The sequence below is a fragment of the Typopeltis vanoorti genome, chromosome 2 (assembly GCF_054136105.1).
Source record: "Typopeltis vanoorti isolate ZY-2024b chromosome 2, IOZ_Tvanoo_1.0, whole genome shotgun sequence".
Lineage (NCBI taxonomy): Eukaryota > Metazoa > Arthropoda > Arachnida > Uropygi > Thelyphonidae > Typopeltis > Typopeltis vanoorti.
The window spans coordinates 93,063,964-93,078,232 of record NC_143550.1 but is presented as its reverse complement, the minus strand read 5'-3'; the positions used below and the strand labels follow the sequence as shown (position 1 = coordinate 93,078,232).

Below are 14,269 nucleotides of genomic sequence, written 5' to 3'. Positions count from 1 at the left end.
TTGACATCGTTGTGTCTGGAGAACCATATTACTACATTTACTACACAGAACCATATTATCTGGGTTATTTTTCTCCTAATTGAAATATTACTTTAATCAGGGAGTGGATTGTTTCCTTTAGTTTTCAGACTGAGATTACATTGTGTTGGTTAAAATCTTTTACCAACTGTTTAGGGATTAGGACCTGCAGCAAAATAGTCAGCTGACAAGTTTCCTCCGTGTACATCGCTACTGTTGTTAGATGGTTTCTGTAATTGTTTCTCCCCCCCCCCTCTCGTTTCAAATCTCTGTTGTGAGATAACTGGGTTTATTTTGTATTCGTCTTGTAATACGGTGCTGTTATGAGATCTCTTGAATTTTCCATAAGGTATCCCTTCTTTCAATATTTATTAGGGGTTATATGTTATGCATGAATTCTGCTGGTTCAAGTGCGTATTTTCTTTATTGATTTGTTATATATTTCATTCAATGCGTTTTAGATTAGTCTACAGAGTATCAACCGAGAACGCAGTCTCCATGTTCAGTATTTTTATGCAGTCTCTATGTTCAGTTCACATTTTATAATTTCATTATCCAACATATTTTTGTTTATGACTTCATATTGTGGTCATGCAGATTTAGTTCGTGTTAAGGATTCTAGATCGGTGTGCAGTCACAGTGCATTGCAGTAATGGCCTGCTTACTATAATGATAACAACAACAACAACAACAACAACAACAATAATAAATAATTTCTAAGTTATATTCTCAAAAAGACGCATTTCCAAAACACTGCCCGGAAAGACGCAACGAACACTCCCATGGACTAGGTGCATCGTGCCATGAAACAAGTCACGTGTTCGTAGACAGTATAAATTGGTGGAATATGATGCTCCCAAGTGAGCGCAACAATGTCCGATTGAAATGACTACGAGAAGGGAATTGATAGAGTTTGAAAGAGGCGTCAATATACGATGCGATGTTGTAGGCCTATCTGTTCTGCAAACGACTGACAAATTGGGACGTTCCAGGCGAACCATCAGTGATATCATTCTGAGACGGAAGCGATGGGAGTCAACTGCAAGTGCTATCCGCAGTGGACAACCCTCCATACTCACTGAACGTGACTGTACGGTCCTACGAAGGATTAATATGTAGTAAGCACCATTCGTCGACCTGACACGTTGAATGCGGATTTCTGGGCCTCGACTGCAACAAAAATTTGCACAAAAACATTCAAAACCGAAGTCCCAAAAGATGGATTTTCATGGTTGGTCAGCAAGCCCCACATTACCCGAACCAGCATGCAGCGTCGTCTTCAGTGGTGCAAAAGAACGTGCATAGTGGGATGTGGAAACTTGAAAGCTGTGTTATGAAGCGATGAATTACGAAGCAACATCTGAGAAGATGCACGGTGTAGGTGTAGCGGATGCTCGGTGAATGTCTCTTATCAGAGTGGGTGGCCCCAACTACCACATACCGAGGTGACGGTTTCCTGTTTTTCCTTGTTTGGTATCGGACCTCTGTAGTGCCACGAATACTGATCATTCGGGACAATACAATGCTTCCTACCCTGTGGCTTTTCTACGTAACTGACAATTGTCTCTTTCAGCAACACAATTACTATCTCATAAGCTACTGTCACTGTGACTGCATGATTTGTGGACATAAACATCATCACACTCTAATGGTCTCCACAGAGCCCTGATCTGTGGAATCCATTAGACCTCTGGCGTCAACAGGGATCAAGGACGTCCGCCACACAACAGTCCAGCACCTCATTACATGCCTACAGGATGAATAGTCCAAAATTACCATTAATGGCTATGGTACGCATGTGGAAATTATACCCGCAGGATTTCTGCGGTTATCGCAGCGAAAGGAGGTTGTACATCTTATTAAGGCAGGCGCCATAGCTGTTTGTTCCTCACACGAGGGTGTTCGTAGACTTCTTTCTAATGTGTATAGTTTAATGTAAAAAATAAAACTGCTGTTGTATTTGAATCTTAGTGGGTACTTCATAAGATATATGTGTTTAAGAATACAAACACACAAAGTAGTTTGAAAATCGAGTAAACTAGCACTAATCAGAATGTTTTGGTGATTGGTCTGACAACTTTCGTTTTTCATTATCAAATCTCTAGTATAATGTTTTCTCCCATGAGTGAGAGACGAAGTTTGAGTAAGAGGAAGAATAATAAGCACTCGTTAGTTACGCTGTTACACAACCCATACAACTGCTGATTACATAACTCCACTGACTTTGATTACCGTTTATAACGCTTGCAGGAAGTTGCTGTCGCTTGACAGTGGGGCGTAGCTTGAGGAGAGTTTAAAAAGTCACGAAAAAACATGCAGGAATTAATTGTGGAGACAGGGATAGTGGTGTCACCGCTCCGGATCGGTTGCAATATTCAAGATGTTCAAAATGATGCTGATGGTTTTTTTCATGATTCTTCTTTCTACAGTCTTCTCAGAAAGGCAGGAACTGGACTGGTTTTATCACGCGTGTGGTACGTCGATGCTATCGATAAGTCGATTTTACATAACTATCATTAGTTCATACCTGGTATTGTAGATTTTCCACAAATTTTCCGATTGGGTCTATTCTAACTTTAAAATCAACTTTTTAGTCTTCTGTGCCCAATGTTTTAAGATCGAAAGGTTTAAGAAAGATTTATACTAAACTTTTTCATAAGATATTTGAGTAGAAGAGTATACTGTGCTTGGAAACTGTCCGTCTGTGTTTATTTGATTCCACACATAAAGCTATATTTAGCAAATAGTTCTTGAACATTTTGTATGGGAAATATTTCTTTATTGAATGCTAGCAACTTAATGTTATTTCCGCTTAATGTTCGGAATGTGAGCAATGGATGGGAATTTATTTAATTTTCTTTTTACTAATTTTCCCTTCGTTTCTTTAGAGCACGAAGACTTCAAGACTCGCATAATAAACGAATGTTATCAAGAAATGAACTCTGAGGTCAGCAGTTTAATTTCTCTTAATATTTTTATTTGTGGGAGGGGGGACTATGCAATTACATTTTGAATGTGCTAATCATTCACATTATAAAACTATTAATTATAATGTTTAATTAATCTAAACATTAGTAAGGAGAAAATTGTTTAGACGCAAAATCGTCTTGCAAAGAGGAACACTGAAAAGTGATTATTGTGGGTAATCGAAAAGGAAATGTTACTCTTTTCTGAACTTGACTCAATATGATATGAGCTCATTATCAATCTTATATCAATCATGCTTATAAGAATTAATCTGATTGCTTTTATGATATTATGATTTATATTTCACAGATCATAGTCGCACTTGTCAGATGCTTCGAGATTGAGAAGGTCACAACTATGGAAGGATTAATGGACGAGATGTGCAGAATAAAGGATGTGTTTGATGATGAAGCGAGAGTAAGTTCAGAATTACATTTAACTTAAAAATGAATACACTCACATTAATATTATTGGATTATTTTTGATTAACTATTCAGTAGATTGTTTAATAAATTGGGTTTAATTAGCAAAACTTACATCCTATTTATTCTTATTTTTTGAGTCTCGAAAAATTGAGAAAAAAAACACGATCCTATCTCGATCGTAAAAAAATTGCGTACTCGTAATAGAAGTGACATTAACAGAGTTTAAAAATAATTGTCTGGAAAAAATCATTTTATATTACATATATCAAAATTTCATCAATGGATTTCTGAATTTATTTCAGTTTATTTTGGAAAAATATGTGAAAATCGCATCGCAGTAATGCTTCTTGTATTGTTTATTTATTTTATTTTATTTATTTTTTATTCACAGATGACAGAACTTAAGGAGAAGCAGGAGTGCCAAGTGAGTACTTCTCTTGATATGCTGGTTAAGTTTCATTATTATTATTTATTTATTTTTTCATGAGTAGTTTTGTAATATACCTTGCATCTCTGGAAACATCATACTATGAACATTCCCTACCCACAGAGGGTGGGGGGAAGAATCGACCGCACTCCATATAAAAATTCAGTATTATTATTAATAATAACTAGGAGCAAATGTATCTATTTATTGAATCGAACAGATATTTTGTATTAATTAGATATATTTTATTTATATGAAGTGGGAATAATATCAACACGCCATGCTTTCGAGTATTAGGGAATATCGCATCACCCCGTTTAAATAATAGGAGATTAATTTTCATAAACCTCTGTAATAACGTATAACTGATTTACTTACCAATAAAGAATCATCTGCACTTTTGTTTTTGAAAGAATCCTTAATAATAAACTGCTCATATTATAATTTATATTTTGTTTTTAAATAATGAGAAATAAGCAGAATGCATCCACCCTCTTAATACAAACATTCCCATGAATTTTAAAACTAATCCATGATAAGAGATGTCCGCCAGAGATATGCATAATAGCGGATAAAAAAATTGATTGAACAGTAGATTATGGAGTCGATGTCCAGACGTATCGAGGCTGCAATGAATGAACTAGTCTCAGTATGATATCGTAAAACAATGGAAGATTAACCAACACATTTTCAAAATACCGAGAATGTATCACACCGATTGCTTATATATAATTTTGAGTTTAATAACTCTTTAAATGATTTCTATCCTTATGTCAGAAAAAAAAAAACAAGGGATTCAGCATCCAGCCTGTTGGACATTAACCAGTTTCTTAAAGAAGTACAAAGTTTCCCCAATGAAACGCACGTTTTTCAATCCCTAAAACTAGAAATGGCCAGAACGACACACTCAGTTTACGCATCTAATACACTGACTTCACAGACCAGACTTAGTAGTCCAGTTGAACTGTCGTATTATTAAAAAGGTCAACTTGAATTATTTATTTCAAATTTATGTAAGAAAAGTTCTATCTGTATTTACTATCACACATTGCTGAATATTCGAAGATAAACTAATTTCCTTTACATGTGCTACATTAAATGACAGATGACTAAAATGCAAATTGCCGCACTCATAGTTATCCCAAACTATGGATGCACACAGACGTGTCGGACAAGCAATTCATATGACTTAAGAAAATCTATAAAATTGTCATTTGCTCTTCTGAGAATCAATATTAAGAACTACTGCAGAAATCGATGACTAATTTAATGAGTAAATTGTTTTTCTTTTCAGATCTCTGAAGAATATGAGGCAATATCGTTAAAAGCAGAAGTAAGTCAAATTTTTCTCCTGAAAGAGTTCAATGAATATATTTTTGAATTTACTTTTAATTTTCTCTCCATATATAAATCATATATGCAAGCCTAACATTTGAACATTTATGTATATTTAGAATTCAGTGAAAGAAACATAACTTAATTCAAAAGAATAAGGGGATGTATCATTGTAACTTATTTAAAAATCTTTGCAAGAATTCAAATCTAAAAGAAATAATTCTCATTGGTAAATTGGAATTTTTGTACGTTCTCAGAACGGAATCAAAAATCAGATTAAAAAGTAAAACAAGAATTTTCTTTTTGATCTTCCCCAATCGGTCATTTCTGTGAGTTGTTTAAAATTTTAATACAGTTTTAAAATTATCTTACACTTCATGAAAGAAATTCTTTTATTAAGTGTAAGACAAGCATTTATCCAAAATAATTAAATCTTTGCATAATATTAACGTACAAACATAGGTAAATGAACATCGTTTAGATGTCTTTCCTTAATGATGAAACAGAGTTGTATAACGGAGATATACATCTTTCGTTCCAACATGGAACGAAATAACAATAATAGTGCGAATTTGAAAATGTTTATTATCGACTGTGGACATCCACAAAGCAGAAATTTCACTTTATGTCTTTACTGAAATAAAATCTAATTAAACAAAACGGACTGAAAATAATATTATTACTTTTTAGGCATGTGGAGAGCGTCTTTATGAATCCATATCTAAATAAGAATCCACAGCAGCGGAAGAAGAAGAAGCAACCTGTTTTAATCTTTAAAAGAAAGACAGTAACATTTTCTATAAGTGCATATCCATGTAATCATTTTAATCTTGTTTTGTGTTTTGTTAGTCAATGAATAAATTACGTATCACGAACAGTTTCTTTAGTAGTTGATTTTACCGTAAATTGAGTATGGGTTCTGCTTGATTATTTCTTAAAGATGTAATAATCTGAACAGTAAAACATTCTATACTAGAGAAGAGGATGCTGTCAGTTACGTAGATACCAAACAGTGTCTACCTTTAAATATCACTTTACTAGGTTTGAAACATAACACTATGTTTCAAAATTATTGGGAGACCTACTCTAAGCGATTCAGTTTATTTATAACCAAACCTTTCTCCGCCACCACAAATTCTACTCTGTTGGACAGAATTTGTTGAAATGTTGATGTTAAGCTTGTACGTAGCATGTTCATGGAAAAGGAGCCTGAGTATAGTACGTAATACTTTGGCTCGTGCAATTGAGAATATCTTGGATGAAAAATCCACAACGTAACGAAGGTATTCACACTGGTTCAGCACTCGTTTATTCTTTTCTGTGAATATCTCTGCTTCTTTCTTGCTTCGATTATATCTTTCATCGTAGTTGACAATCGGAATACCTTTCCTTATTTTTTTTTCCTGTTAGATTTTGGATTGCTTGTTGTTCATCAAGATGGATCCTGGCAATATATGTGATAAGATGGGGTACGCAGATGTCTCTTATATATCATAGAGATCTGCCTAGATCTATGTGGTATAAGAGACCGATACAGATCTCCAGAGCTTTCGGTTACAAATAATTTCCGATGGAGTGTAAATGGTTTTTAATTATATTCTAATTGAGTTCTGGAGTAAAAAGAAAATTAACGATTACGTACCAAAAAATGTTTTCTTTCTCTTCTGATATCTACTATCGTTTTCAATGTCGTAATGGTTTGAAAATTAATTCAATATTCAACTGCAAAATGCACGAATTCTTTGAGTAGTACTGAATTATATTTTGCATGATGAAAAGCTAAATTTTCCAGTAATACTTGTATTTTTTTTTAAATCGCAAAATTGCTCAGACAAGCTTTTAACGTCATACATACGAATCTCTCTTATTTTGCTGTAGATAAATGTACTGAAACACATTAAGACACAGCTGAAGATATAATATAATGGGACAGCGAACGAGGAAGTAAGAATACAATGCGTACCATTAGAATGAAACTCTTTTTTTTAAGTGCCGTCAAGTTGTTTCATTGTTCGTAATGACACTCGAACACAAATAGCAACAGAATTTCCTTGTATGTTTTGTTCCGGTAGCGTAGTAAACCTCTCTCTTCTTTTCGCAATTGAGTGAAAATCCTATGTTCTTCTTATCATCATCATTTTTATTAAAATCATCATTTCCTTATGTTTTATGCTCCCTATTACGTCATTAAAACTCACTTAGTCTGACTTTTTAAAGTAAAAAAAAATGTCATTTTTATCAAATGCAATGTATATTTATATTATTAAATAACGTGATTATAAAAATAGTGACTTCATTTCTACCTCGAACAAGGCAGAACAGAAACGCTGACACAGTCAACCGATTAATCTCGAATCTCATTATCTCGAAATGTGAGGACATTAAAAATACTACTTCACATCTACAGGAACGTGAAGGAGTCTTTAATGTTGTTTTATTAGAGGCACAGTGGAAGTCGTTACTGATGAAATAAGTATTATTTTATTAGTAAGGATTACGCACTGCTAAAATGAGCCAAATTTCATACCCCCCCCCCAAAAAAAAAGAATATGGTGTAAATTGAACTCCAAGGTTAGGAGGAGGTAACACAGATCGTGATTAATTATTATGAACTAAATGAACTGTTACTATTAAATTATGAACTTACTTCTTTATTTGGTTAATGGATTTTTTATTATTATTATTAGAGGGTCCTTTATTTGGGTAATGATTCATAGTATTCTAAGATGTAATTCTTCACTATAAATGTAAAATTCCTGATGATACCAATAGATGGCGCCACCTCATACCAAATATTCTTCACCACTATTGTATTTATTTTTTATAGAACATTCTTCTACATTTATCTTTTAGAATATATATATATATATATATATATATATATATATATATATATATATATATATATATATATATATATATATATATATATATATATATATATATATATATATATATTATGAAAAAAATTGAATGACTAGAACCGAGATTTAATTAAAAAGGTTTTAATATAAACACACTACTAGTTTCGGCCTGTAACAGCCTTCTTCAGGTGACATTATGAAAGAAAAAACACTAAACATTGAGGGTTAAAAGACTATGAACAACATTAATGTTTGAAGTTTCTTTTATTATTGATAATAGAAGCCTCGTCATGAAGGGTACAGATGACAGAATGATCATTGACTCGGTTAACATACATAGTTTTATGAAAAAAATTGAATAGTCATTCAATTTTTTTCATAAAACTATGTATGTTAACCGAGTCAATGATCATTCTGTCATATATATATATATATATATATATATATTTATATATATATATATATATATATAATATTATATATATATATTTTTGTATAATATAATATATTATACAAAAAGCTGTATCTGTGAATAACATTGGAACTATTGTTTCCAAACTCATTGTTACTGCACAAAAAATATATAAATGTCAAAAATATTTTCTTTCTAAGCATAATATATTGTCTAAATATGTTATTTCTAAAATGCTTTTCTTTCTAAAAATGGTATTTCTAAGAATAAGCACCCTCATTTCTAAAAAAATATTCTTTCTAAAACTAGTGCTTTTAAAAATTTTCTTTATAACGATATTTGTTTTCTAAAAATATATTTTCTAAAAATTTTCTTTCTGTTATAAGGTGATCCACAGATATTTTATGGATCACCTTATAATATTGAACATTGATTTAGCAAAATATTGGAATTTCTGTGATTTCTGTTAGCGTGTGGATGCACTGCACATGATTTTTAAACTCGGGACTGTACGAAAAAACGTTCAGATTTCTGCGAAAGCATAAAAATCGTGTGCAGTATATCCATAAGCTAATATAAATAACAGAAACTCCAATATTTTGCTAAATCAAGTGAACAGAATGTTACAAATTAAATGTGAAAACGAATTTTCTATAAATAAACAAATTAATTTAATAAAATAATTAAATCAAATCAAATTAAATAAATTAAATTAGAACAAATAAAAAGAAATTACATATCTAATTAAATTTAAATTTTAAAACGCATAATTATTTTATTTTATAAAGTTGCATTCATAAGCCGACTTAATATTGTTTGAAGGCGCCATCTCTTATTGAGATTTGTAATTACACTCAACTGCTATAATTCTAATCGAATCAACAATTCATTGAATCGATTAGAATTTCTAAAAAAAACTAAAATAAAATAATTCTATTTTATTTTAGTTTTCATATTTTAAAGTTTCTGACTCTTAATCGATTTATTACTATTTCATTAAGTTATTTTCATTCGAGTGAGTTTTAAACGAAATTGATTTCTTCCTTGAATTGAATAATTTATAAATTATTCAAGTTGGTTATTAAAAGAAAGAAAATAATAAATCCAAAAACACAATATTAAAACATGATAGAATGAGCATTTAATGCTGTTATCTATAAAAAGGTATCTGCAATTATCATCGAACAGCAAAAATATTGAGAGAAAAATTTTGAAGGATTATTTTCTTAGAGGCTTAAAAATGTTGCGAAAATCTTTAAGAAAAGCGAATATGTGAAATTATACGTCTGGCGTAATAACTTTTAGTATAACTTTCGGCTGCAGCATTCTAAAGAATTTTTAAAAACTAATTTAAACGGAAGAAAGAAAGAAAGAAAGAAATAGAAATGTATAAAGTAGAAAGCATTTAAAGTTGAAATTAATAAAAAAAGAGAAACAATATAAAAAAATGCAGAAACAGTGCATAGAAATGAAATCAGCAAAACATTTAATTAGAATAGAATCAAAACAATTATGCAGTATACTTTTGATTCTGTTCTAACTTTGAAAATACACGAGTGAATAAAAAAAATAATAATAAATGAATTTGTCGATTTCACTATTGTCAACTCTCATCTTTTGTGCCTTAATTAATTCTGTTCAGCTTTTAAGTTGTCTTAAAATAATTGCTTCCCTGTAATCGAAAGCTTTTTAGCATTTGATTCCTCAGTCTAGAAAATACATTTTTTTTTCTCTTATAATCAGATTTGCAGAGCTTCTCTTACTGTCTGTTATGGCTTCTTCATTACACCCTCATAATACACATTTGAAGTAGTTTTTGCACTTCTCATGAGTAGAGTAATTAAAAAATAATATAAAATAAAAGCAAATAATTAGGTCTTTCATAATAACCTTTTTGCATTCCATTCATTACGGATTTCCTCCTCCTGTTTATTTTACTAAATGTGTCAATATAACTTGGTGATTAATCTAAGCTAAAATAATAATAAAAAAAATAACAAAAATTTATAAAAACATCCCATTTGAGTTTCGTATTAGATGCTTTTCATGGCTTTGGAATCAAACTTCCTCCTTGTTTAGTAGAATTGGATTATCTGGAATAAAACAAACAAAACTATATTATGCTGCGTGTGTTCTTCAGCTTTTGCGTGACAGAAGAAGAAGAAATTAAAAAACAAAAAATATCGTGCCAAGTCCGTGAGCGTAGTACAGTTAAATCAACTTCAACTGAAGAGTTGCTATTAAGCTTTTTTAAGTCCTATTATGATTTTGACCCGGATATTTACATTTACAGCGTATACTCGATTCTGCCTGAGCTAGTTTATTATAGATCTCGCTCGTTGTTGAAAAAAAAAAAATAGATTTGGTGTCTAGGGTAGATTATCCAAACTATCTAACTCAGCACATCCTCCGTATTATTGCACTATACGTTACCAACTACTTGTGCTGGAATTTCCATAAAAATTCTACGTGTCTAAGCAGAATTACTTGCTGTAATATTAAAATGTTTATTTTGTAATGCGTTAATTTTTTGAGATGTTTAACGAATTTAGTTCGCAGACATATAACAATATTTTGTTTTGTTGACACATTACTCATGTAAGTGAATATAAATGAATTCAAATGAAGTTGATTTGGTTAAGATAATTAAGATAATGCCTAAATGTAAGCATGAATTTCCTGTAGATTTTATGAAAAGTATATTTTGAATATTCTAAGAAGTGTAAACAGATCTATGAGGTAGATTTAAGACTCATTATTGCTTATTTTAAAATGAAATTTAAAAACAAAAAAAAAATGAAAGTTACCGTTATTCTCAGAAATATTCTTTTGTGTCAAAATCTTAAATAAATAAATAAATAAAAACAACAACAGAATGTTTGCTTAGAAAAGATCATAAGGAGTTGGTAAGATGTTTTTCTTATTAAGATTATGATATGAAAAGGTTACAGTAAACGTCACATTCTCAAATGACGGTTGTGAATTTGCAGTGGTAGCGATGTAGGCTATTTGGCAAATGTCCTCTCAAACAGGAAAAGAAGGAGGAAAATTTGACTCGGTCTAAAGAGAAGAAAACTTCCAAGATAATGACTGATCTGAATGACTGAACCACCTGACTGATGAGACAGTCACGCTCCATTACCAAGTGTGTCAAGAAATACATCGAATCACAACAGGATTGCTGCACAATGAAGAAAACTGTATTTTAAAGATGAGAAATGAGCAAAAAAATAACTTTTATGAGCTTTTAATTTCTTTACAAAAATTTGCTCCGTTATTTTTCATTAGTCCTTTGCACACACAACACTGCATTTACAAACATTTAGAAAAATGAGTTTAAATTAAATAATTGTGTTCTTTTTAAATACATTTTCTGTACAGATCTCCAAATCGCTCTCGTTTAGCACAAAAATAATAAAGTGAAGAATCATTCCACCATTGCTCATTTGGGCTATATTACTTTATAATGGGAGTGAAGGATTACCACCCATATCTCTTAATATACAGATTTAATTTACAAATATTCGTAGCAGAAACACCAACTTAAACAATTAATGCCACTAGTTGCCAAATCGATCTGCAATTTTTTGACAAAACCAACAATTACTGCCCAACAACAACAGCACACCTTAACTGTTCAAATTCTGTTATTCATTTTGCGATAACTTTTGCGATAAACGGTTTAACTTCTTACCTTAGGTATATAGTTCAATATTGCTTTCTCTAGATGATCCTTTACTATAATATGGCACAGATTCAAGCTTCCACCTAAGCTTGTCATAATCACATGCCTCGAGTGTTCCACATATACCCCTTCTTGACAGAACATTCCTCGTTTTTACAATCTCTCAAGTCAAGACCGCATGGTTACTTTCTCCCAATCGGAGGCAATGTGGCCACCTTGGTTATGGATACCGCTTCTGGTCCTATGACGGCGTCTAATACCCTCACATCCCTAGTCCGATTCGTTACATGATGCTTCAAGTAATTATCTCTCAGTAGGCGTATAAATTATTTTTCCTTTCTCCTATGGGATCTTTCTCCCTTCCAGTCTATATCTCCATAATTGAAGTCCCCTATAATAATCATTCGATCTGTACTCATTGTACTAATTTGCCGATGCATTTCTTCCAGATTATCCGTGGATCCCCTGGACCACGGATAATCAGCAACAGCCAACAGCCAACTGTATATTTTATCTGACGGGCCTTGATCTAACACCAGACTGCTTAAAATGAACAGCCACCCTCCTTCCTATCTCCTATTCTTTTGGCTGCAATATATCAGCTATCATCAGCAGTATCCCTTCCCCCATCCTATCTTCTCTATCTTCCCTGAAAATACTAAACTCTTCACATTTACTCCCTGTAACTACATCATCTGCTGTTAGCCAAGTCTCACTAATGTCTGTAACTTTTGGTGAGATTGCACTAACCAATACCAAAAACTCCTCCGTTATGTTCCTGATACTTCTGGCATTAGTATATAGAAACTGCAGCACCTGTTTAGGGGTCTCCACCTACCTTAGCTTCCTGAATTGACTACCTCATTCGATATTTTTGCTTAAGAGACGAAATTCCGCATTCGTTTATTCTCACGCTCACTCGTCTATGGGTGCCTTCACACATACTCACTTTTGCTTCCACCCAAATTGTTTGGTTTTCCTGAATTTGCATTTTGGCAGGTTCAGTGACCAAAGCTCTTTTTCTGCAGACAACCAAAATCATTTAGATGCAGTCCATCAGCATTGTACAAATCACTCAACAAATCCTGCATCATTCCTTCTGTACAACCTACGTTGATTCATTTGCTACCAACACCACCTTCTCAGTTATCCCCTATCATAGCGTGGCAGGATATTTACAGTCTTCGGCTTCTCTCACTTCACTTTTGTTTCGTCTGGAACGCCAAGTTTCCTAGGAGGAAGGGGGAGGGAGGAAAGGGATTAGCAGTTTCTTCCTTTATATTAACTTGGCGTAGTCATTTGAAATGGAGTAATTCCGTTGATTCTTCAGACTATTTACAATTATACGGCTAACATATTGCAGTCTCTTCGAAGAGTTCAGTGTTTAGTGTTTAAGTGAATAATAGCAATATTAATAACAACAATGATAATGGTGATTATGAGGATGATTAGTCGATTACGCCGTGCTGATGAGGGCTGATCCCACCTACTTCGAAGCTAGGGTTAGATTTTAAGAAGAGAGTGGGATTAGCATACAATGTTTATGTTGTATGGTACTTTGTATGGATGGTATAGGCGTTGGATATAGAATGTAGATATAGAATTTCTACATGCTAAATAATAATAATAATAACAAGACGAAGAAGAAGAAACTAGCCATGCACGTCGCTTATCCCTCTCCACGTATCATGTGAGCACAATATATCATTTATGACTCGTGAATATTTAATATTATTTAACAGTATCCAGTATCCAGTATGAGAACCCAAACATTTCGGAGAAGCAGAAAGAGAATTTGAGCTTCTTCTAGGAGAAGGGTGGGATTAGCCGTTTCTTTCCTTTAAAACGTAATGTTAAGTCGGTGTAGTTATTCAAAACGGAATACTAGTCACGACGGCATTGAAGTGTCAATTTTCTGCATTGGATTGACATTTCTTTTTAGCAGTATAAAGAAAACTGAAGAAATTATTATTATTACGATTATTATTATGAGGTCTTTGGATCTCAATGCGAGCAGCTTATAAATTTCAAAGGGCTGCTTCTATAAATGAGATAATTAAGGAAGAGAAAGTGTCATTGCAACAAAATAATTTGTTGGTCTCGAAAGAAGATGATTACAATACGTGGAATTAATAC

General features: G+C 32.4%; 1 protein-coding gene across 1 annotated transcript; it reads left to right on the top strand.

Annotated features, from left to right (window-relative positions):
- Window positions 1-2,362: 2,362 nt before the first annotated feature.
- LOC150109257 (uncharacterized) lies at window positions 2,363-5,901 on the top strand. The gene is made up of 6 exons (XM_090401953.1): window positions 2,363-2,492; window positions 2,907-2,965; window positions 3,295-3,402; window positions 3,802-3,834; window positions 5,132-5,170; window positions 5,863-5,901. Exons 1-6 carry the CDS (start codon window positions 2,399-2,401, stop codon window positions 5,899-5,901), a joined length of 372 nt encoding a protein of 123 aa, XP_090258079.1. The 5' UTR covers window positions 2,363-2,398.
- The last annotated feature ends 8,368 nt before the right edge of the window (window positions 5,902-14,269 follow it).

Bases quoted from the DNA above. Each gene is read 5' to 3' on its own strand.
- LOC150109257 (XM_090401953.1), top strand. From the start codon at position 2,399: ATGTTCAAAATGATGCTGATGGTTTTTTTCATGATTCTTCTTTCTACA. The intron at 2,493-2,906 runs GTACGTCGATGC...TCGTTTCTTTAG, and splicing joins CTGGTTTTATCACGCGTGTG to AGCACGAAGACTTCAAGACT. The intron at 3,835-5,131 runs GTGAGTACTTCT...TTTTCTTTTCAG, and splicing joins AGGAGAAGCAGGAGTGCCAA to ATCTCTGAAGAATATGAGGC.